At 61.2% G+C, this 21,779-nt stretch overlaps 2 protein-coding genes across 3 annotated transcripts; one reads left to right on the top strand and one right to left on the bottom strand.

Moving 5' to 3' along the window:
- Positions 1–619: 619 nt before the first annotated feature.
- Positions 620–8,717, top strand: MAPK7 (mitogen-activated protein kinase 7). Of its 2 annotated transcripts, XM_082781542.1 has the most exons (7): positions 620–633; positions 2,043–2,249; positions 3,333–3,498; positions 5,164–6,530; positions 7,305–7,714; positions 7,811–7,938; positions 8,501–8,717. In XM_082781542.1, the coding sequence occupies exons 2-7, from the start codon at positions 2,048–2,050 to the stop codon at positions 8,646–8,648; spliced, it is 2,421 nt and encodes an 806-aa protein (XP_082637668.1). In that variant the 5' UTR covers positions 620–633; positions 2,043–2,047; the 3' UTR covers positions 8,649–8,717. The 2 variants fall into 2 exon arrangements, with proteins under 2 accessions (XP_082637668.1, XP_082637667.1); XM_082781541.1 differs by lacking the exon at positions 620–633 and having other exon boundaries at positions 2,013–2,249.
- Positions 8,718–13,167: 4,450 nt separating this feature from the next.
- On the bottom strand, positions 13,168–21,618 carry LOC309888983 (syntaxin-1B; the record flags this gene model as incomplete). The annotated part of the gene is made up of 10 exons (XM_082781642.1): positions 13,168–13,248; positions 13,480–13,590; positions 14,336–14,473; positions 14,965–15,038; positions 15,126–15,234; positions 15,334–15,407; positions 16,189–16,263; positions 17,013–17,112; positions 18,795–18,869; positions 21,580–21,618. 10 exons carry the CDS (start codon positions 21,616–21,618, stop codon positions 13,168–13,170), a joined length of 876 nt encoding a protein of 291 aa, XP_082637768.1.
- Between the last annotated feature and the right edge of the window lie 161 nt (positions 21,619–21,779).

Here is a 21,779-nt window from a genome sequence, read left to right on the forward strand (position 1 = left end):
GGTCCTGGGGGGGTCCCCAAGGCTCGGGGCCTACGGGGGGGGGGATTTTGGGGGGGGGGGCGCCCCCCAAGCGTCGCTGCCGAGCGAGAGGGACCCGGGGGGGGGGGCTGGATCCGGTGCTGAGGCCCCGCCCAGCGCTGACGTCACTTCCCGTCCCCCCCCGCCCCCAAAAAGCCCGGGTTTCCCCCCAAAATGCCGCCCTCCCCCCCCCCACCACCACAAAGAGGGGCCGGGGGGGGGCTCCGCGCATGCGCAAGGGGAGGCCACGCCCCTCCGGAAGCGAGCCACGCCCCCTTTTCCCTCCCCCTAGCAACGCGCGGCACTTCCGCATAGCAACGGGGGGGCTTTGATTGACGGCTTCACCATGGCAACGCCCTCCCCTAGCAACACCAGGCCCCGCCCCTTAGCAACGCCCTCCCCCAGCAACGGCTCGCCCCGCCCCTTAGCAACGCCCCTTCCCTAGCAACGCCGCCTCCCCCTAGCAACAGGGCCGAGCCAGCACGGCGCCGATTGGCCGCCGGCGGGCGGGGTGGGCGTGGCCGGCGGCGGCGCCGCTGATTGGCCAGCCGGCGCCACATCCGGGCACCGCGGGGAGCGGCGGGAGCGGCGGCGGCGCCGGGGGGGGAGGGGGAGGTGAGAGCGGCCCCCGGGGGTTGTTGTTGTTGTCCCCCCCCCCCCCCGTTGCCATGGCAACCGTCGCCCCTAGCAACCGGTCCCGGCGCCGTCTCCATGGCAACGGCGGGGAGCACGGGGGGGGGAGGGGGGAGGGAGCTGGGCCCTGGCTCCTTGTTTTGGGGTGGGGGGGGGGGGGGGGGGAGGGTTTGGGACCCCCTCCTGGGTCACGTGAGGGTCCCCTCGGGTCACGTGGGGGCCGTGGGGTCACGTGGGGGTGCCCTGTGTCACGTGGGGGTGCCCCTGAGGGTGGGGAGGGGGTGTTGGTGGGGGCGGGGGGGCTCGCTTTTTTGGGGGGGGGGGGGGTTCTGGGGGCCTCTGGGGGCCCTTGGGTGGCCCCTGGGTGGCCACAAGGCCCTGGGGTCCCTGCGGGTCCCTTGGGTGCCCTCTGGGTCCCTGGGGTCCCTCTGGGGTCCCTTGGGTGCCCTCTGGGTCCCTTGGGTCCCTCTGGGGTCCCTTGGGTGTCCCCAAGGCCCTGGGTCCCCTCCCCATCACTTGGGTCCCTCAGGGGTCCCTTGGGTGTCCCCAAGTCCCTAGGGTCCCTCTGGGGTCCCTTGGGTCCTTCCTGGGTCCCTTGGGTGTCCCCAAGTCCCTCAGGTCCCCTCCAGGTCCCTTAGGTCCCTTTGGGGTCCCTTGGGTCCGTCTGGGGTCCCTTGGGTGTCCTCAAGGCCTTGGGTCCCCTCCAGGTCCCTTGGGTCCCTCCATGTCTCTTGGGTCCTTCTTGGGTCCCATGGGTGTCCCCGTGGCCCTGGGTGACCCCTGGGTCCCTTGGGTCCCCTCCCTGGTGTCTTGGGTGTCCCCACGTCCCTTAGGTCCTTCTGGGGTCTTCTGGGTGTCCCCAAGTCCCTTGGGCCCCCTCCAGGTCCCTTGGGTGTCCCCAAGACCCTTGGGTCCCGCTGGGGTCCCTTGGGTCCTTCTGGGGTCCCTTGGGTGTCCCCAAGTCCCTCGGGTCCCCTCCAGGTCCCTTGGGTCCTTCTTGGGTCCCGTGGGTGTCCCCAAGACCCTGGGTCTCCCTGGGGTCCCTTGGGTCCCTCTGGGGTCCCTTGGGGTGTCCTCAAGCTCTTGGGTCCCCTCCAGGTCCCTTGGGTCCTTCCTGTGTCCCTTGGGTCCCTCCAGGGTCCCTTGGGTCCTTCTTGGGTGTCCCCAAGTCCCTTGGGTCCCCCTGGGGTCCCTTGGGTCCTTCTGGGGTCCCTTGGGTGTCCCCAAATCCCTCAGGTCCCCCCCAAATCCCATGGGTCCCCTCCCCATCACCTGGACCCCCGTCCCCCGTCCCCAAAACAAACCCAACCCCTTTGTGTCCCCCCCAACCCCCCCCACCCCGGGGTCCCCAGGGGCTTGGGGACACCCGGCGACCCGATGACGTGACGCAGGCGCCATGGCGGAGACGGAGGCGGAGGCCGGGGGGCGCCGGGACCCCCCCGGGAGGGGACAAGGAGCCGGGGGGGGGGGTCCCTTGGCCCTGCTGAAGGCCCGGGCCCTCGACGTCACCTTCGAGGTGGGGGACGAGTACGAGGTCATCGAGACCATCGGCACCGGCGCCTACGGGGTCGTCAGCTCCGCGCGGCGGCGGGACACCGGTGAGGATTTGGGGGGCACCGTGGGGGGTGGCACCGGGACACCCGGGTCCCTTGGGTGGCGGGTCTTGGTCATTGGGATCCGTTGGGTGATGGGTCTTGGGTCCCTTGGGTGGTGGCTCTTGGTCAACTTCATCCCGTTGGGTGGTGGCTCTTGGCCAATGGGGTCCCTTGGGTGACGGTTCTTGGGTCCCTTGGGTGGTGGCTCTTGGTCAACTTCATCCCGTTGGGTGGTGGCTCTTCATCATTGGGGTCCCTTGGGTGGTGGCTCTTGGGTCCCTTGGGTGGTGGCACCCAGGTCCCCTTGGGTGGTGGCTCTTGGTCATTGGGGTCCCTTGGGTGCTGGTTCTTGGGTCCCGTTGGGTGGTGGCTCTTGGCCAATGGGGTCCCTTGGGTGGTGGCTCTTGGGTCCCTTGGGTGGTGGCACCCAGGTCCCCTTGGGTGGTGGCCCCTGGACACCCGGGTCCCTTGGGTGGTGGCTCTTGGTGGCTCTTGGTCAATTTCATCCCATTGGGTGGTGGCTCTTGGTCATTGGGGTCCCTTGGGTGCCGGTTCTTGGGTCTCTTGGGTGGTGGCACCCAGGTCCCCTTGGGTGGTGGCTCTTGGCCAATGGGGTCCCTTGGGTGGTGGCTCTTGGTCATTGGGGTCCCTTGGGTGATGGCTCTTGGCCAATGGGGTCCCTTGGGTGATGGTTCTTGGGTCCCTTGGGTGGTGGCACCTGGACACCCAAGTCCCCTTGGGTGGTGGCACCTTGGACCCCTTGGGTGATGGCTCTTGGCCAATGGGGTCCCTTGGGTGATGGTTCTTGGCCACGGGATCCCTTGGGTGATGGCTCTTGGCCAATGGGGTCCCTTGGGTGCCGGTTCTTGGTCCCATTGGGTGGTGACACCCAGGTCCCGTTGGCTGGTGGCACCCAGCTCCCTTGGGTGCCGCCTCTTGGCCACCAAACCCTTGCGTCCCCTCCCCTTTCGCTGCCCCTTCCTTGAAAAACACCAACCAGCTCCACCTAGGGGGGGACACGGGGGACCCTCCAGTCCCATGGGTGTCCCCCCGGGGTGGGTGACGACCCCACCCGTGGGTGCCCAGGCCAGCAGGTGGCCATCAAGAAGATCCCCAACGCCTTCGACGTGGTGACCAACGCCAAGAGGACGCTGCGGGAGCTGAAGATCCTCAAACACTTCAAGCACGACAACATCATCGGCATCAAGGACATCCTCAAGCCCACCGTCCCCTACGGCGAGTTCCGCTCCGTGTGGGTGTCCCCCGGGGGTCCCTTGGGTGCTGGTGGCACCCATGGGGGCGTCTCCAACGCCTCCCGGTCAACCGGGTCCGTAGGGGGGTGGTGGCACCCATGGGGACATCCCCAACACCTCCCAGTCAACCGGGTCCGTAGGGTGGTGGTGGCACCCATAGGGACATCCCCACCACCTCCTGGTCCCTTGGGTGCCTAGGGTGGTGGTGGCACCCATGGGGACCTCCCCAACCCTTCCTGGTCACCCTGGTCCCTTGGGTGGTGGTGGCACCCATGGGGGCGTCCCCAACGCCTCCGGGTCAACCGGGTCCCTAGGGTGTTGGTGGCACCTATGGGGACGTCCCCAACCCCTTTTTGGGTCTTGGGAGGGTCTCAGCAACGTGGGACGGAGCCCACCAGGTCCCTTGGGTCCCTTGGGTGGTGGTGGCACCCATAGGGACGTCCCCACCACCTCCTGGTCCCTTGGGTGCCTAGGGTGGTGGTGGCACCCATGGGGGTGTCTCCAATGCCTCCCGGTCAACCGGGTCCGTAGGGCGGTGGTGGCACCCATGGGGACGTCCCCAACCCCTCTTGGGTCTTCTTGGGTGATCAGCTCACGTGGGATGGAGCCCAACTGGTTCCTTGGGTCCCTTGGGTGGTGGTGGCACCCATGGGGACCTCCCCAACCCTTCCTGGTCACCCTGGTCCCTTGGGTGGTGGTGGCACCCATGGGGACGTCCCCAACCCCTCTTGGGTCTTCTTGGGTGATCAGCTCACGTGGGATGGAGCCCAACTGGTTCCTTGGGTCCCTTGGGTGGTGGTGGCACCCATGGGGGCGTCCCCAACCCTTCCTGGTCACCCTGGTCCCTTGGGTGGTGGTGGCACCCATGGGGACGTCCCCAACCCCTTTTTGGGTCTTGGGAGGCTCTCATCAACATGGGACGGAGCCCACCAGGTCCCTAGGGTGCTGGTGGCACCCATGGGGACGTCCCCAACCCCTTTTTGGGTCTTCTTGAAGGCTCTCAGCACCCATGGGATGGTCCCTTGGGTGCCTAGGGTGGTGGTGGCACCCATGGGGACCTCCCCAACCCCTCTTGGGTCTTCTTGGAGGGTCCCTAGGGTGTTGGTGGCACCCATGGGGACATCCCCAACCCCTTTTTGGGTCTTGGAAGGGTCTCAGCACCCATGGGATGGTCCCTTGGGTGCCTAGGGTGGCGGTGGCACCCATGGGGACGTCCCCAACCCCTTTTTGGGTCTTGGGAGGGTCTCAGCAACGTGGGATGGAGCCCACCAGGTCCCTTGGGTCCCTAGGGTGGTGGTGGCACCCATGGGGGTGTCTCCAATGACTCCTGGTCAACCGGGTCCGTAGGGCGGTGGTGGCACCCATGGGACCACCCCAACCCCTTTTTGGGTCTTCTTGAAGGCTCTCAGCACCCATGGGATGGTCCCTTGGGTCCCTAGGGTGGTGGTGGCACCCATGGGGACCTCCCCAACCCCTTTTTGGGTCTTCTTGGATGGTTCCTATGGTGGTGGTGGCACCCATGGGTCATCCCCAACCCCTTTTTGGGTCTTCTTGAAGGCTCTCAGCACCCATGGGATGGTCCCTTGGGTCCCTAGGCTGGCGGTGGCACCCATGGGACCACCCCAACCCCCTCCCGGCCGCCCCGGCCCCCTCTTTCTTTTCAGCTACGTGGTGCTGGACCTGATGGAGAGCGACCTCCACCAAATCATCCACTCCTCCCAACCGTTGACCTTGGAGCACGTCCGCTACTTCCTCTACCAACTCCTGCGCGGCCTCAAGTACATCCACTCGGCCAACGTCCTCCACCGCGACCTCAAGCCCAGCAACCTCTTGGTCAACGAGAACTGCGAGCTGAAAATCGGCGATTTCGGCATGGCCCGCGGCCTGGGCGCCGACCCCCGCCACGCCAAGGCCTTCCTCACCGAATACGTCGCCACCCGGTGGTACCGGGCGCCCGAGCTCCTCCTCTCCTTGCACCGGTACACCCGCGCCATCGATATGTGGTCGGTGGGTTGCATCTTTGCCGAAATGTTGGGCCGCCGGCAACTCTTCCCCGGGAGGAACTACGTCCACCAGCTCCAACTCATCATGGCCGTGCTGGGGACGCCGCCGGCCGCCGTCATGGCCGCCATCGGGGCCGAGAGGGTGAGGGCCTACGTGCAGAGCTTGCCCCCGCGCCCGGCGGTGCCGTGGGAGAGTCTCTTCGGCGACGCCGAGCCGGCGGCGTTGGCGCTGTTGGGGAGGATGCTGCGTTTCGACCCCCGGGAGAGGGTGGGGGTGGCCGAGGCGTTGCGGCACCCATTTTTGGCCAAATATCACGACCCCGAGGACGAGCCCGAGTGCGTCCCCGCCTTCGACTTCGCCTTTGACCGCCGGGTGTTGACCAAAGAAGAGATCAAGGCGGCCATCGTGGCCGAAATCGCCGATTTCCACGAGCGCCGCGACGGCATCCGGCGGCAAATCGCCTTCGCTCCCGCCGAAAACGCGGCCGGCGGCGCCGTGGCCAACGCCAACGTCCCCATGGGCGGCGTCAACAACGCGGCCAACGCCGGCGTCACCGCGGGGGCCAACGTCAACATGGCCAGCGTCAACGTGGCCAACGCCGGCGTCGGGTTGACCAACGTTGGCATGGCCAACGTCAACATGGGCAACGCCGGCGTGGCCAACGCCACCATGGCCAACGTCAGCTTGGCCAACGTCAACGCCACCATGGCCAACAGCAGCGTCAACAGGGCCAACGCCGCCATGGCCAACGCCGCCATGGTCAACGCCAACGCCAACATGGCCAACGCCAACGTCAACGTGCCCAACGCCGCCGCAGCCGGCGTTGGCCCGGCCTGGCCCTGCACCGACGTGGACATGCCGAGCCCTGGCCCCGCCCCCGCCCCCGACTGCCCAATGGACTCTCCCCGGGTGAAGGCGGAGCCGGGGGCCCCCGCGCCCCCCAAACGGGACGGCGCCATCTCCGATGACACCAAGGCCGCCCTCAAGGCCGCCCTGCTCAAGTCGGCCATGAGGAACAAGAGCAAAGGTGAGGAGCACCCGGGGCCCGTGGGCGGGTGCTGGGGCTTCTGGGTCTTGGGTGCTGCTTGGGGGGGGTGTTGGGGGCTCCATCCTTGAGTTTTTGGGTCCTGGGGTGGGGTTGGGGGCTCCATCCTTGAGTTTTGGGGTTTTAGGATGGGGTTGGGGGCTCCATCCTTGAGTTTTTGGGTTTTAGGATGGGGTTGGGGGCTCCATTCTTGAATTTTTTGGTCATGGGGTGAGGTTGGGGGCTCCATCCTTGAGTTTTGGGGTTTTAGGATGGGGTTGGGGGCTCCATCCTTGAGTTTTGGGGTTTTAGGATGGGGTTGGGGGCTACATCGTTGAGTTTTTGGGTCCTGAGATCAGTTTTAGTGGCTCCATCCTTGAGTTTTGGGTTTTAGGATGGGGCTGGGGGCTCCATCCTTGAGTTTTTGGGTCCTGAGATCAGTTTTAGTGGCTCCATCCTTGAGTTTTGGGTTTTAGGATGGGATTAGGGGCTCCATCCTTGAGTTTTTGGGTCCTGGGATGGTTTTTGGTGGCTCCATCCTTGAGTTTTTGGGTTTTAGGATGGGGTTGGGGGCTCCATCCTTGAGTTTTTGTGTCCCGGGTTGGGTTTTGGTGGCTCCATCCTTGAGTTTTTGGGCTTGGGAGCTAAATTGTTGAGTTTTTGTGTCCCGGGATGGGTTTTGGTGGCTCCATCCTTGAATTTCGGCGTCCCGGGTGGGTTTTTTCACCCCATCCCCGGCCCCCTTCACCCCCCACCACCCCCTCCGACCCCCTTCAGAACCCCCGTGCGCCGCCCCGGAGGCGCCGGAGGGCCGGAAACCGGTGACGGCGGCGGAGCGCCAGCGGGAACGGGAGGAGAAGCGACGGCGACGCCAAGAGCGCGCCAAGGAACGCGAGAAGAAGCAACGGGAACGCGAGCGCCGCGAGCCCCGCGCCCGCGGCGAGGGTCTCCGGGGCCTCGTCCTCACCGACGACGACCGCCACCTCCTCGAGAGGTGGACCAAGATGAGGGACGGCGCCCCCCCAAGACCCCCAGCGCGACCCGCGCCGGCCCCGTGCCCCCCACCGCCTTGCGGGGGACCCCCCGAAACGTGGCCCGGCGGCGAGGTGTGGTCCGAGCCGCCCCCCGCGCCCGGCCCCGCGGACCCCGACGTGGCCACCGTCACCCAACAGCTCTCCAAGTCGCAGGTGAGGGACCCTGGGTGAGGAAGACCCCCCCCCCCCCACCCCAAAAAAAATTTGGGTTGGGGTCCCGTGCCCAGCGTTGTCTTCCCCCCCACCAAGGTGGAGGACCTGCTGCCCCCCGTCTTCTCGGTGACCCCCAAGGGGAGCGGGGCCGGCTACGGGGTCGGCTTCGACCTGGAGGAGTTCCTGAGCCAATCGTTGGACATGGTGGGGGACAACAAGGACAGGTGAGAGGGGACGCGGGTGTCCTGGGTGGGGGGGGCACCCATGGGTCCTGGTGACCCTTCATCAACGTCTTGGGACGCCCCGTTCCCCGTTGTTTTGTGGTGTCACCCAAAGGTCCCGATGACGAGGAACCCAAGGGTCCTGGTGTCCCCTCTCCACCCCATTCACCAAAAACCCAAATATTTTGATGTCCCAACTCAACCCCGTTGACCAAAAAACCCAAGAATCTTGGCGTCCCTCTTCCACCCCGTTGACCAACGTCTTGGGACGCCGCGTTCCCCGTTATTTTGTGGTGTCACCCAAAGGTCCCGATGATGAGGAACCCAAGGGTCCTCGTGTCCCCTCTCCACCCCATTGTCCAAAAACCCCAAATGTCTTGATGTCCCAACTCAACCCCGTTGGCCAAGAAACCCAAGAATCTTGGCCTTCCTCTTCAACCCCGTTGACCAACCTCTTGCGACGCCCCCTTCCCCACCGCCCCCCTCTCCCCTCTGGCACCCAAGGGACCCCGTAGGGTGCGTCCCGGGCACCCCGGGGACCCCGTTGACCCGTGTCCTCTCCCAGCCAAGGCGATTCGGCGCCGCTCTCGGCCTCGCTCCTCGCCGATTGGCTGGAGGTCCACCGCCTCAGCCCGGCCGCCCTCGAGAGCCTCCAGCGCGACCTCCAGCTCGGCTCCCCCATGCTCCTCTCCGACGACCTCCCTGAGCCTTAAGGGGGGGGGGGGCGCGACGGGACCCCCGCCCTCCCCCCCCCCGAACTCCTTGCACCCCATTAAACTTTGTAAGGAAACGACGCTCCGGTTTTGTGCCCCCCGCGGACCTATAGGGGCTATAGGGGGGGGTTGGGGTTCTATGGGGCCGTCGTTGACCTCTATGGCCCTATAGGGGCTGTAGGGGGGGCTTTGGGGCTCTGTGGGGCCATCGTTGACCTCTGTGGCCCTATAGGGGGGGTTCGGGGCTCTGTGGGGCCATCATTGAACTCTATGGACCTATAGGGGCTATAGGGGGGGTTCAGGGCTCTGTGGGGCCATTGTTGATCTCTATGGACCTATAGGGGCTATAGGGGGGGCTTTGGGGCTCTGTGGGGCCATTGTTGACCTCTATGGACCTATAGGGGCTATAGGGGGAGCTATGGGGCTATACAAGCTTATAGGGACCCCACGGCAGCCCTAGGGACCTATGGGAGCTATAGGGGGCCTCTCTGGGAATAAGAGGAAGCTGTAGGAATGTCGGGGGGGGTATAGAAACCCCATAGCCACCCTGGGAGCCTTCTGGGCGTTATAGGAAGCTATAGGGGCACTGGGGGAGCTATAGGGGCACCAGGGGAGCTATAGGGGCATTAGGGGAACTATAGGGGCACTGGGGGAGCTATAGGGGCACTGGGGGAGCTATAGGGGCACTAGGGGATCTATAGGGGCTATAGGGAGCTGCAGGGACACTGGGAGAGCTATAGGGCCTCGCTGGCTGCTGGGAGAAGCTATAGGGACCGTATAGGAGCCATAGGGACCCTTTCGGGCACCGGTACCAACCCATATGTGTGTTTTTCCCCCCCCCCCCACCCCAAAAAATCCCGAGGAGGAGGAGGAGGAAGGAAGGAGGCAGAGGCAGGTGCGTTTGTGGCATGGGTTTCGTAGCAAATACATCACAGACCACGAAGGGGGGGGGACGATACAGAGCTCAGGACCCGGGGGGGGGGGTTGGGGGGCTTTGAGGAGGGGTTGGGGGGGGCAGGGGGGGGACACCCCACCCCCCCCGGCCCTCCCCGCGGCGCGGGGTCGGAGGGGGGCAGCGCAGGGGCGCGGCGGCACCCGCGGGGCGGAAAATCTAAGTCGGGGTGGTTCCTCGGTGGTTGGGGTGGGGGGCACGGGGTGGGGGGGGGGTGATGGGTGTTGGGGGGGGGCGGTGATGGTGGTTGAAGGGGGGTCGGGGCGTTGAGGGGGTTTTTGGGTCTTGATGGGGTCGCTGATGGGGTCGTTGGGTCTTTGATGGGGGTCGTTGGGTCTTGACGGGGTGGTTGATGGGGTTGTTGATGGGGTATTTGGGGCTTTGATGGGGTATTTGGGGCTTTGGTGGGGTATTTGGGGCTTTGGTGGGGTATTTGGGTCTTTGGTGGGGTGTTTGGGGCTTTGGTGGGGTATTTGGGTCATTGGGGAGGTTGTTGGGTCATTTATGGGGTATTTGGGTCATTGATGGGGTCATTGGTGGGGTTGTTGGGTTATTTATGGCGTCGTTGGGTCTTGATGGCGTCATTGATGGGGTCATTGATGGGGTCGATGGGGTAGTTGGGTTGTTGATGGGGTATTTGGGGCTTTGATGGGGTGTTTGGGTCTTTGGAGGGGTATTTGGGTCATTGATGGCGTTGTTGGGTCTTGATGGGGTCGTTGATGGGGTTGTTGATGGGGTTGTTGGGTGGTTGATGGGGTAGTTGGGGCTTTAATGGGGTATTTGGGGCTTTGATGGGGTATTTGGGGCTTGATGGGGTATTTGGGGCTTTGATGGGGTCGTTGATGATGTAGTTGGGTCATGAAGGGGTCGATTGGGTCATGAAGGGGTCGATTGGGTAATTAAGGGGTCGATTGGGTCATTGATGGGATCGTTGATGGGGTAATGGGGTCGTTGATGGGGTAATGGGGTCGTTCATGAGGTCGTGGGGTTGTTGATGGGGTCGTTGGGTCCTTGATGGGGTCATGGGGTCGTTAATGGGGTTGTTGGGTTGTTGATGGGGTCATGGGGTCGTTGGGTCATTAATGGGGTCGTTGGGTTGTAAATGGGGTCATGGGGTCATTAATGGGGTCGTTGATGGGGTGGTTGGGACGTTGATGGAGTAGTTGGGTCATTAGTGGGGTGATGACGTCATTAGTGGGGTGATGAGGTCATTAGTGGGGTGATGAGGTCGTTAATGGGGTGGCGGGGTCATTAGCGGGGTGATGAGGTCATTAGCGGGGTGATGAGGTCATTAGCGGGGTGATGAGGTCATTAGAGGAGTGATGACGTCATTAGTGGGGTGATGGGGTCATTAGCGGGGTGATGAGGTCATTAGCAGGGTGATGACGTCATTAGTGGGGTGATGGGGTCATTAGCGGGGTGGCGGGGTCGTTAGCGGGGTGGTTGGATGGGACGCGCAGCCATTGGATGGGTGCCGGGGCACGCTGACAGCTGATTGGCTGCTCGAGCTGGCGGGGGAGCGCCTGGGAGGTGGCCGAGTCACGATTGGCCGGGTGCTTGGAGGGGCAGTTGGCCGATTGGTTGGTTAGCTGGGAGGGCGGCTGATTGGCCGGTTGGGTCAGCGGGTGATTGGCTGGGAGGTTGGGTAGGCAGTGGGTTGGTTGGGCAGGCGATGAGTCATGTGGGTGGGCCGTTAGCGGATTGGTCGGTTAGTTGGGTGGGTGATGAGGCAGGTGGGTAGTTAGTCGGGTGATTGGCTGGCTCGTTAGCCCCGCGACGGGTCAATTAGCTGAGCAATGGGTTGATTAATTGGGCGGTCAGCTGATCAGCTGGGCGATGAGCTGGTTGGCCGGCTGGTTAAGGGGTTAGTTAGCTGGTTGGATGGATGGCGGGGGGGTGAGGGTGGTTAGTTAGCTGGTTAGTTGGCTGGTCAGCTGGTTAATTAGCTGGGTGGGCAGTGGTTAGCTGGTTGGTTGCTGAGCTGCTCGGATGGGCGACTGGTTAGCTGGTTGAGTGACTAGTTAGCTGGTTGGGTGGGTGGTTAGCTGGTTGGGTGGGTGGTTAGCTGACTGGGTGGGCGGGTGGGTCATTAGATGATTGGTTAACTAGCTGGTTGGGTGGGTGGGTCATTAGATGATTGGTTAACTAGCTGGTTGGGTGGGTGGTTAGCTGGTTGGGTGGGTGGTTAGCTGGTTAGGTGGCTGGTTAGCTGGTTGGGTGGCTGGTTAGCTGGTTGGGTGGGTGGTTGGCTGGTTGGGTGGCTGGTTAGCCGGTGGGGTGGTTGGTTAGCTGGCTGGATGGGTGGTGGTTAGCTGGTTGGATGACTAGTTAGTGGGTTAGTCAGGCAGGTAATGGCGTTGCCTCGGATGCGCGGTGGGAATGGGGGTGGGACGACCCCACCCCACCCCAAAAACCTTCCCTAAGGTCAACCCGACCCCAAACCAGCCCCAGGGCCCGTCCACCAGTCTCCCACTGGGGCCAGGCTGACTCGGCCTTCACCGGGTTCAAACCCAACCTCCTGGGATCCCTCTTTGGGGTCAACCCATGCCAAAATCCTTCTCTAGGGTCATCCCAACCCGGGCCGTGACTCTTTAGGGTCAACCCAACCAATGACCACTCTTTAGGGTCAACCCAACCAATGACCACTCTTTAGGGTCAACCCAACCAATGACCGCTCTTTAGGGTCAACCCAACCCATCTATGGCCAACCTTGACCCCTTTTTAGGGTCGACATGACCCATGACCCCTACCTAGGGTCAACCAAACCCGGATGCCCCCCAAATTCTTCCCTAGGGTCAACCCAACCTGGGCCGTGCCTCTTTAGGGTTGACCCGACCCCGTGCCCTGTCTTTAGGGTCAACCTGACCCATGACCCCCCCAGTCTCTCTTTGGGGTCAACCCAAGCCAACTGCCTCCCTAATTGCACCCCAAAGGTCAACCCAACCCGCGACCCCTCTCAAGGGTCAACCCAATTCGAGGACCCCCCCCCTCTAGGCCCACCCCAACCTCCGCCCCCCACCTCTTTGGGACCTCCTTGACCCATCTGCCCCTCGGAGCCCCCCCTTTTAGGGCCACCTCCTGTCCCCCCAGGGCACATTCCCGGGGCTCCCCGGACCCCAAATGTCCCCCCCCCCCTACCCAAGGGGTGGGGGGCACAAGCGCAGCGCATGGATGGGAGATGGTGGTGGAGGGGGTGGGGAGGGGGCGAGAAGAAGTGGGGGGGGAGGACCCAGGCATCCGAGGAGGAGGATGGAGGGGGGGGGATGGATGAAGGCCAACGAACCGCTTAGATTTGCCGGCCCCGGGTCGGGCTCGGGCCGCTCCGGCCCAATTTTTTTTTTGGGGGGGGGGACGAGGAAAGGAGGAGGGGGGCGGCGGGTGATTGGACCACGTGCTGTTATGTCCGTTCGCATGAACAATTAATTGTCTCTTAATTTATTCTTAAGTCTCGCTTAATGTGGTTATTCTCATTACCGGGGAAGGAGGAAGGGAGCGTTAATTACTGCCGCGACGAGGGGGGGGGGGGGGCGGAAAGGAGAAGGAGGGTGGGGGGGGCGCGCCGGGACCCTACAAGCCCAACGTGCCCCCGATGGAGGAGGCCAAGACCACCCCCAGCACCACGCAACAAATTATGATCATGATTTTCTTCTACGTTACCCCAAAAACGGTATTTTTTTTCCCAAAAAAACAAACAAAAAAAAAAAGGCATCCGGGCAGCGTGGGGAGGAGAGAAGAGAAGAAGCGTTACGGAGCGGGAGAGGACCCGACGCTGAAGGACCACCACCCCCCAATGGTTGTCCAGGTTCTTGGCCCATCACCTCCTTGGCCCCCCCACCCCAATTTTTTGGCCCCCCCCCCCCCCACCGTCCCTGCACTCACCCTCCGGGCTTTGCTCTGGTACTTTACGGCTTTTTTGGTGTCCGACACGGCCCGTTCCACGTAGTCGACCGAGTGCTCCACGTTGTACTCGATGCGGTCGATCATCTCGCCCTGGGAGCCAGAACCGCCCCGTGAGACACCCCCCCCCCCCCCAAAAAAAAAGGGGGGGGCACTGGCATCCTGGGAGTGGGGTTCTAGGAGGTTCTAGGTGGTTCAACTGGGTCTTGGTGGGCTCAAGAGCTTCTTACGGTGGGTTCTTGATGACCCAACGGGTTGTTGGTGGGCTTAAAAGCTTTTGGTGACATCTAGATGAACCACCAGGCCTTGTTTTTAATGGGTTCTAGGTGACCCTTGGTGGGCTTGAGACCTTTTGATGGTGCCGAGATGAGCCAATGAGTGAGATTCTAGGAGGTTGGTGGTTCTAGGTGGTTCAACCAGGTCTTGGTGGGCTCAAGAGCCTCTTATGATGGGTTCTTGATGACCCAAAGGGCCGTTAGTGGGCTTAAAAGCTTTTGATGACGTCTAGGTGAACCAACAGACCGGGTTCTAGATGACCCTTGGTGGTCATCTAGAGATTTTAATGGGTTCTAGATGCCCCTTGGTGGGCTTGAGACCTTTTGATGGTGCCTGGATGAGCAAATGAGCCTTAGTCATGGCTTTTGGTGGGTCCTAGATGACCCAACAGGGATCTTGGTAGGCTCAAGAGGTTTTGATGGCATCTAGACGAGCCAATGAACCCGATCTATGGCTTTTGGTGGGTTTTGGATGACCCTTGGTGGGCCTAGAACCTTCTGATGGTGTCTAGATGACACACGTGGGTGGGTTCAAGCCCCTCCCTCTGCCCCTTCCCCTGTACCTGGCTCTCCACCAGCATCGCCATGTCCACGAACATGTCGTGCAGCTCCCGGATGCTCGTTTCCAGCTTGATGATCTCGTTGTGTCGCGTCTCAATCTCGTTCAGGGCTTGTTTGGTCATCTGCGAGTCCATTTTGATCTGGAGGGAGAGAAGAGAGGCGGGGTGAGAGCACAGGAGGGGGCTTCTCGGGCCCCAGGGACCTCAACAGGTCAGGGGTGACCTCCTCGTTCCTTGGCCACACAAAGATTTGGGGCGTTTCATCGGGTTCTAGGTGATCCAATGGGTTTTGGGTTATCTTGCTGGGTTCTGGGTGACTTCATGAGGGGTTTGGAGCCATCTTGTTGGGTTCTGGGTGACCCACTAGGTTTTTTTGGGGGGCATCTCATTGAGTTCTGGATGACCCAACGGGTTCTGGATAACCAAGTGGGTTCTGGATGACCCAACGGGTTCTGGATGACCCAATGGGTTCTGGATGACCAAATAGGTTCTAGATGACCCAGTGGGTTCTGGATGAGCCATCGGGTTCTGGATGACCCAACGGGTTCTGGATAACCAAGTGGATTCTGGATGACCCAATGGGTTCTAGATGACCCAACGGGTTCTGGATGACCCAAGGTGTCTCTACGTACATCATCGGTAAAGATGGCCAACTTCCCGCTCTCCAGCATGTCCTCCAGCTCCTCATTGGTGGTGGTCCGGCCAGCTGCGGGGAGATGGAGGAGATATTGGGGTCCTGCTCCCAAAAACCCCAACGCGTGTCCCCCCCCCCCAAGGTTCTCCCGTGACCTACTGATCTCCAGCTGCCTCTGGATCCTGTCCTTGCACCGGTCGCGGTACTTGGACTGGGTGGCGTTGTACTCCGTCATCACCTCCACGAACTTGCGGGACAGCGTCGAGTGCTGGGGACACGAGGGGGGGACACGGCGTGGGGTGAGGGACCTCCACCGAGGAGGAGGAGGAGGAGGAGGAAGGAGAGGGGTGGTGGGGAGGAAGGGTACCTGCGTTTTCCGGATGCGTAGGTCGGCCGAGGAGCGGTTCAGGCCTTCCTCCTGCTCGATGCTCTGCTCGATGGCTGCAGGAGGGGACAGTTGGGACCCCTCACCCCAAGATGGCCACCACAAGAAGGCCGAGACCATCAAGAACGTCCCCATGAAGACCACCACCATCATGGAGATCACCCCAAAATGGCCACCCCAAAATGTCCACCTCAAGAAGACCAAAACCATCATGACGATCATCCCCAAGAAGACCACTATCATCATGGAGACCACCCCAAAATGGCCACTCCAAGATGGCCACCTCAAGAAGACCAAGACCATCATGAAGAACATCCCCAAGAAGACCACCACCATGGAGATCACCCCAAAATGGCCACCTCAAGAAGACCAAAACCATCATGGAAAACGTCCCCAGGAAGACCACCATCATGAAGGACATCCCCAAGAAGACCACCGCCATCATGGACACCACCCCAAAATGGCCACCTCAAGATGGCCACCTCAAGAAGACCAAAACCATCAAGAACGTCCCCATGAAGACCACCACCATCATGAAGAACGTCCCCAAAAAGACCACCACCACCACGGAGACCACCCCAAGAAGACCACCACCGCCACCGCGCCGATCGCCCCAAGATGGCCGCCCCAAGATGGCCACCTCAAGAAGACCAAAACCATCAAGAACGTCCCCATGAAGACCACCACCATCATGAAGAACGTCCCCAAAAAGACCACCACCACCACGGAGACCACCCCAAGAAGACCACCACCGCCACCGCGCCGATTGCCCCAAGATGGCCGCCCCAAGATGGCCGCCCCAAGATGGCCGCCCCAAGATGGCCGCCGCCAGGTCACCTTTCAACTTGGAGCGCACTTTGTTGGCCGTCTTCTTGATGTCGGCCGTGAGGTCCTCCAGCTCCTGCTTCGTCTCTGGGGGGGGGCAGGGACGTGTCACCCCCCCCCCCCCCACGGTGTCACCACCCCCGTGTCACCCCAATCATGGTGACCCCAACCCCATGGTGACCCCAAAACCCAAGGTGACCCCAAAACTCAAGGTGACCCCAAAACCCAAGGTGACCTCAACCCCATGGTGACCCCAAACTATGATGACCCCAACCCTATGGCGACCCCAACCCCAAGGTGACCCCAAAACCCAAGGTGACCCCAACCCCATGATGACCCCAACCCCAAGGTGACCCCAAAACTCAAGGTGACCCCAACCCATGGTGACCCCAAACCATGATGACCCCAAAACCCATGGTGACCTCAACCCATGGTGACCCCAACCCTATAGTGACCCCAACCCCAAGATGACCCCAAAACCCAAAGTGACCCCAACCCCATGATGACCCCAACCCCAAGGTGACCCCAAAACCCAAGGTGACCCCAACCCTATGGCAACCCCAACCCCATGGTGACCCCAAAACCCAAGGTGACCCCAACCCCAAGGTGTCCTCAGTGTCCCCCATGTCCCCATTGTCCCCAACACCCTCCATGACCCCAACAACCCCAATGACCCCATTGACCCCAATGACCCCATTGACCCCGATGACCCCATTGACCCCATTGACCCCGATGACCCCGATGACCCCATTGACCCCAATGACCCCATTGACCCCGATGACCCCGATGACCCCATTGACCCCGATGACCCCGATGACCCCGATGACCCCGCTCACTCTCGTCAGGGTTGGGGGCGGCCAGGATGGCGCTGTGCTGCTTCTTCACCTGCTCCACGTCCTCCGACAGCTTCTCGATGCAGCCCCGGATCTCCTCCACCTATAGGGCATGGGGGGGGGATATAGGGGACACGGGGGGGATATAGGGGACACGGGGATATAGGGGACACGGGGGGATATAGGGGATATGGGGATATAGGGGATATGGGGATATAGGGGACACAGGGGGGATATAGGGGACACGGGGATATAGGGGACACGGGGGGGATATAGGGGATATGGGGATATAGGGGACATGGGGGGAATATAGGGGATATGGGGGGGATATAGGGGATATGGGGATATAGGGGACACGGGGGGGATATAGGGGATATGGGGATATAGGGGACACGGGGGGGATATAGGGGACACGGGGAGGATATAGGGGATATGGGGATATAGGGGACACAGGGGGGATATAGGGGACACGGGGATATAGGGGACACGGGGGGGATATAGGGGATATGGGGATATAGGGGATATGGGGGGGATATAGGGGATATGGGGGGGATATAGGGGACACGGGGAGGATATAGGGGATATGGAGATATAGGGGACACAATGAGGATATAGGGGACACGGGGGGGATATAGGGGATATGGGGATATAGGGGACATGGGGGGAATATAGGGGACATGGGGGGTTGTAGGGGATATGGGGATATAGGGGACACAATGAGGATATAGGGGACACGGGGGGGATATGGGTATAGGGACATATAGGGGCAGGGAGGAGATGGAGACAGATGTGGGGACATGTATAGGGGAGATGGGGACATATGAGGGATATGGGAGGTCATAAAGACATGGATGGGGACATATAGGACACGTATAGGGGAGATGGGGACGTATGGGGACACGTATAGGGGAGATGGGGACATATAGGGACATGGACGGGGACGTATAGGGAAATGGGAGGTCATAAGGACACGGATGGGGACATATAGGACATGTATAGGGGCAATGGAGACACATATAGGGGAAATAGGGATAAGTATGGTGATATGGGAGGACATAGGGACACGTATGGGGACATATGGGGACACGTATAGGGGAAATAGGGGCAAGTTTGGGGACATGGGAGAATGTGGGGACATGGATGTGGACGTATAGGGACATGTATAGGGGCGATGGGGACACGTATAGGGGAAAGGGGGACAAATATGGGATGCAGGAGGATGTGGGGACATGGATGGGGATGTATAGGGGAAAAGGGAACATATGGGGACGTGGCAGGGACATATAGGGACGTGACAGAGACAAGAGAAGAGGAATGGGGACATATAGGGCACATATAGGGCACATACGCTGTCTATATAGGGCTGGGCCCTATAGAATCTGTGGGCTGCCCCTGTAGCAGACAAAGGGGCTCTATAGGGTCCGTATAGGGACCTGGCATGGTTCTGGGCCCCGTATAGGGTCTGGGGGGGGACCTATAGGATCGGGGGGGCATTTAAGATCTGGGAGGGGGCTATAAGTTCTGTGGGGGGCCCTATAGGGTGTGGGGGGTGGGCCTATAGGATCTGGAAGTCCCTATAGGGTACCTATAGAAGTGGGGTCAGGCTATAGGGTTTGGAGAGGGGCATGGGGTGTGGGGGGAACCTATAGGGTGAGGCGGAATCTATAGGGTGTGGGGGAACCTATATGGTGTGGGGGAACCTATAGGGTTTGGGGGGACCTATAGGGGTGCTATAGGGTGAGGGGGAGCCCCTGGGGTCCCTATAGGGTCTCTATAGGACCCGACCTGCTCGAAGAACTCGTCCATGAAGTGGTCGCGGTCGACGTGGACGACTTCCTCCTCATCGTCACTGTCCTTCGCCTATAGGGGCAGGGGGATATAGGGGCGGGGGGGTATAGGGGCAGGGGGGTATAGGGTTGGGGGGATATGGGGTTGGGGGTTATAGGGTTGGGGGGATATGGGGTTGGGGGTTTATAGGGTCAGGGGGATATAGGGGACATTGGGGGATATAGGGTCACGGGGATATAGGGTCGGGGGGATATAGGGGCAAGGGGATATAGGGGACATTGGGGGGTATAGGGTCAGGGGATATAGGGTTGGGGGGACATAGGGGACATTGGGGGATATAGGGTCAGGAGGTTTATAGGGTCAGGGGGGTATAGGGGACATTGGGGGATATAGGGGCAGGGGATATAGGGGCAGGGGATATAGGGGCAGGGGATATAGGGTCGGGGGTGTATAGGGTCGGGGGTATAGGGGCAGGGGATATAGGGTCGGGGGGATATAGGGGACATTGGGGACATTGGGGACACCCCAACGCCCCCCCCATCTCATTTGCATACGGCCCCACGTGGCAAATGCCATTGGCCGCCCCCCGGAGCGGTGCCGGCACCGCCGGGCGCTCTGATTGGCCGAGGGCCGTGAGTCATCTGCATGGCCTGATCCTTCCCCCCGCGGGCGCCGCTTCTGATTGGCTGCCTGCCCCCGGGTTATTTGCATACGGAAGCCCCGCCCCGTCACCTCCCATTGACCTGCCCAGCTCATTTGCATAACGCCTCCCACCCTGTGACGGGGGCTCATTTGCATACAGCCCGCCCCTGCACCACAGCCCGCCCTCACGCGATTGGCTCGTGGGCGGCCTCATTTGCATAAAGGCCCCTCCCCCTGCAGCCCGTGCCGCTTCCTGATTGGTTCCCACAGTCCCCAGGCTCATTTGCATACAGCGGCTCTCCCAGAACCTGATTGGCTGCTGGGAAGGGAGGGGGGTGTCACCCACATTTGCATAAGGGGCGGTGCCACCAGAAGGCTGCCTGCAGCTGATTGGCCGAGGCTGGGGTGATCTGCCCCCCCCCCCCCCCACAGGCCCCGCCCCCTGCGGGAGCCCCCGCACACGCGTCGCACACGCAGTGCACGTGTCCCACAGCGCCCTACGGCACCCTATAGCACCTATGGCACCCTATAGAGCCCTATAGCACCCTATAGCGCCCTATAGAGCCCTATAGAACCCTATAGAGCCCTATAGAACCCCACTGTACCCTATAGCACCCTACAGAGCCCTATAGCACCCCACTGCGCCCTATAGAACCCTATAGAGACCTATAGAACCCTATAGAACCCCACTGTACCCTATAGAGCCCTATAGATCCCTATAGAACCCTATAGAACCCCATTGTACCCTATAGCACCCTATAGAGCCCTATAGAACACTGTAGAACTCCACTGTACCCTATAGCACTCTATAGAGTCCTATAGCACCCCACTGTGCCCTACAGAGCCCTATAGAACCCTATAGATCCCTATAAAACCCCACTGTACCCTATAGCACCCTATAGAGTCCTATAGCACCCCACTGCAACCTATAGAGCCCTATAGCACCTCACTGTGCCCTATAGCACCCCAATGTACCCTGTAGAACCCTATAGAGCCCTATAGAACCCCACTGTGCACTATAGAACCCCACTGTATAGCACCCCATTGCTCCCTATAGAACCCTATAGAGCTCTATAGCACCCCACTGCACCCTATAGAATCCCACTGTGCCCTATAGAACCCCATTGCATCCTATAGAACCCCACTGTGCCCTATAGAACCCCATTGCACCCTATAGAACCCCATTATATCCTACAGCACGTTGCTGTACCCCATTGCACCCTATAGAACCCCATTGTACCCTATAGAACCCCACAGCATTCCTTTGCGCCCTATAGAACCCCATTGCACCCCACTGAACCCTATAGCATCCTACTGCACCCCACCGTACCCTATAGAACCCTATTGTACCCTATAACACCCTACTGCACCCCATTGTGCCCTATAGCACCCCATTATACCCTATAGCACCCCACTATAATCTATAGCACCCCACTGCACCCTATAGCACCCACTGGACCCCATAGCCCCCTATAGCACCCCCCTGCACCATAATGCACCCACTGCCCCCCCATACCCCCCATGACCCCCTATGGAACCCCATAACACCCCCCCCAGCACCCTATAGCGCCCCATAACCCCATATAGGACCCTATAGCCCCCTATAGAACCCCATACCCCCCCATAGCCCCCATAGCCCCCTATAGGACCCCATAGCACCCCACTGCACCATAAGACACTCCTAACCCCCCTAACTCCCCCCATAGAGCCCCATAGCCCCCTATAGGACCCTATAGCCCCCCCATAACCCCCATAGCCCCCTATAGCCCCCCCCCCAGTCCCCTATAGCCCACTATAGGACCCCATAGGACCCCACAGCACCCACTGCACCATAATGCACCCACATCCCTCGTCCCACCCTATAGAACCCCATAGGGCCCCATAGCCCCCATATAGCACTCCATAACCCCCCAGCCCCCTATAGCCCCTATGGGACCCCTATAGGCTCCCGTAGACCCTATAGGACCCCACAGTACCCTATAGAGCCCCATAGCACCCCACTGCACCATAATGCACCCATCACCCCCCATAACCCTCCCCATATCCCCTATACCCCTCCCCCGGCCCCCTATAGCCCCTATAGGACCCCTATAGTCCCCTATAGGACCCTATAGCCCCCATAGCACCCCTAGCGTCCTACTGCACCATATTGCACCAATTGCCCCCTATAGAGCCCCATAGCTACCCCTAGCCCCCATACCCCCCCCATCCCCCTATAACCTCTATAGGACCCCTATAGCCCCCATAGGACCCCTATAGCCCCCTATAGGACCGCGTAGCCCCCTATAGGACCCACTGCACCAGAATGCACCCATTGCTCCCCATGCCCCCCATAGCGCC

Source organism: Aythya marila (assembly GCF_965140915.1).
Source record: "Aythya marila genome assembly, chromosome: 31".
Lineage (NCBI taxonomy): Eukaryota > Metazoa > Chordata > Aves > Anseriformes > Anatidae > Aythya > Aythya marila.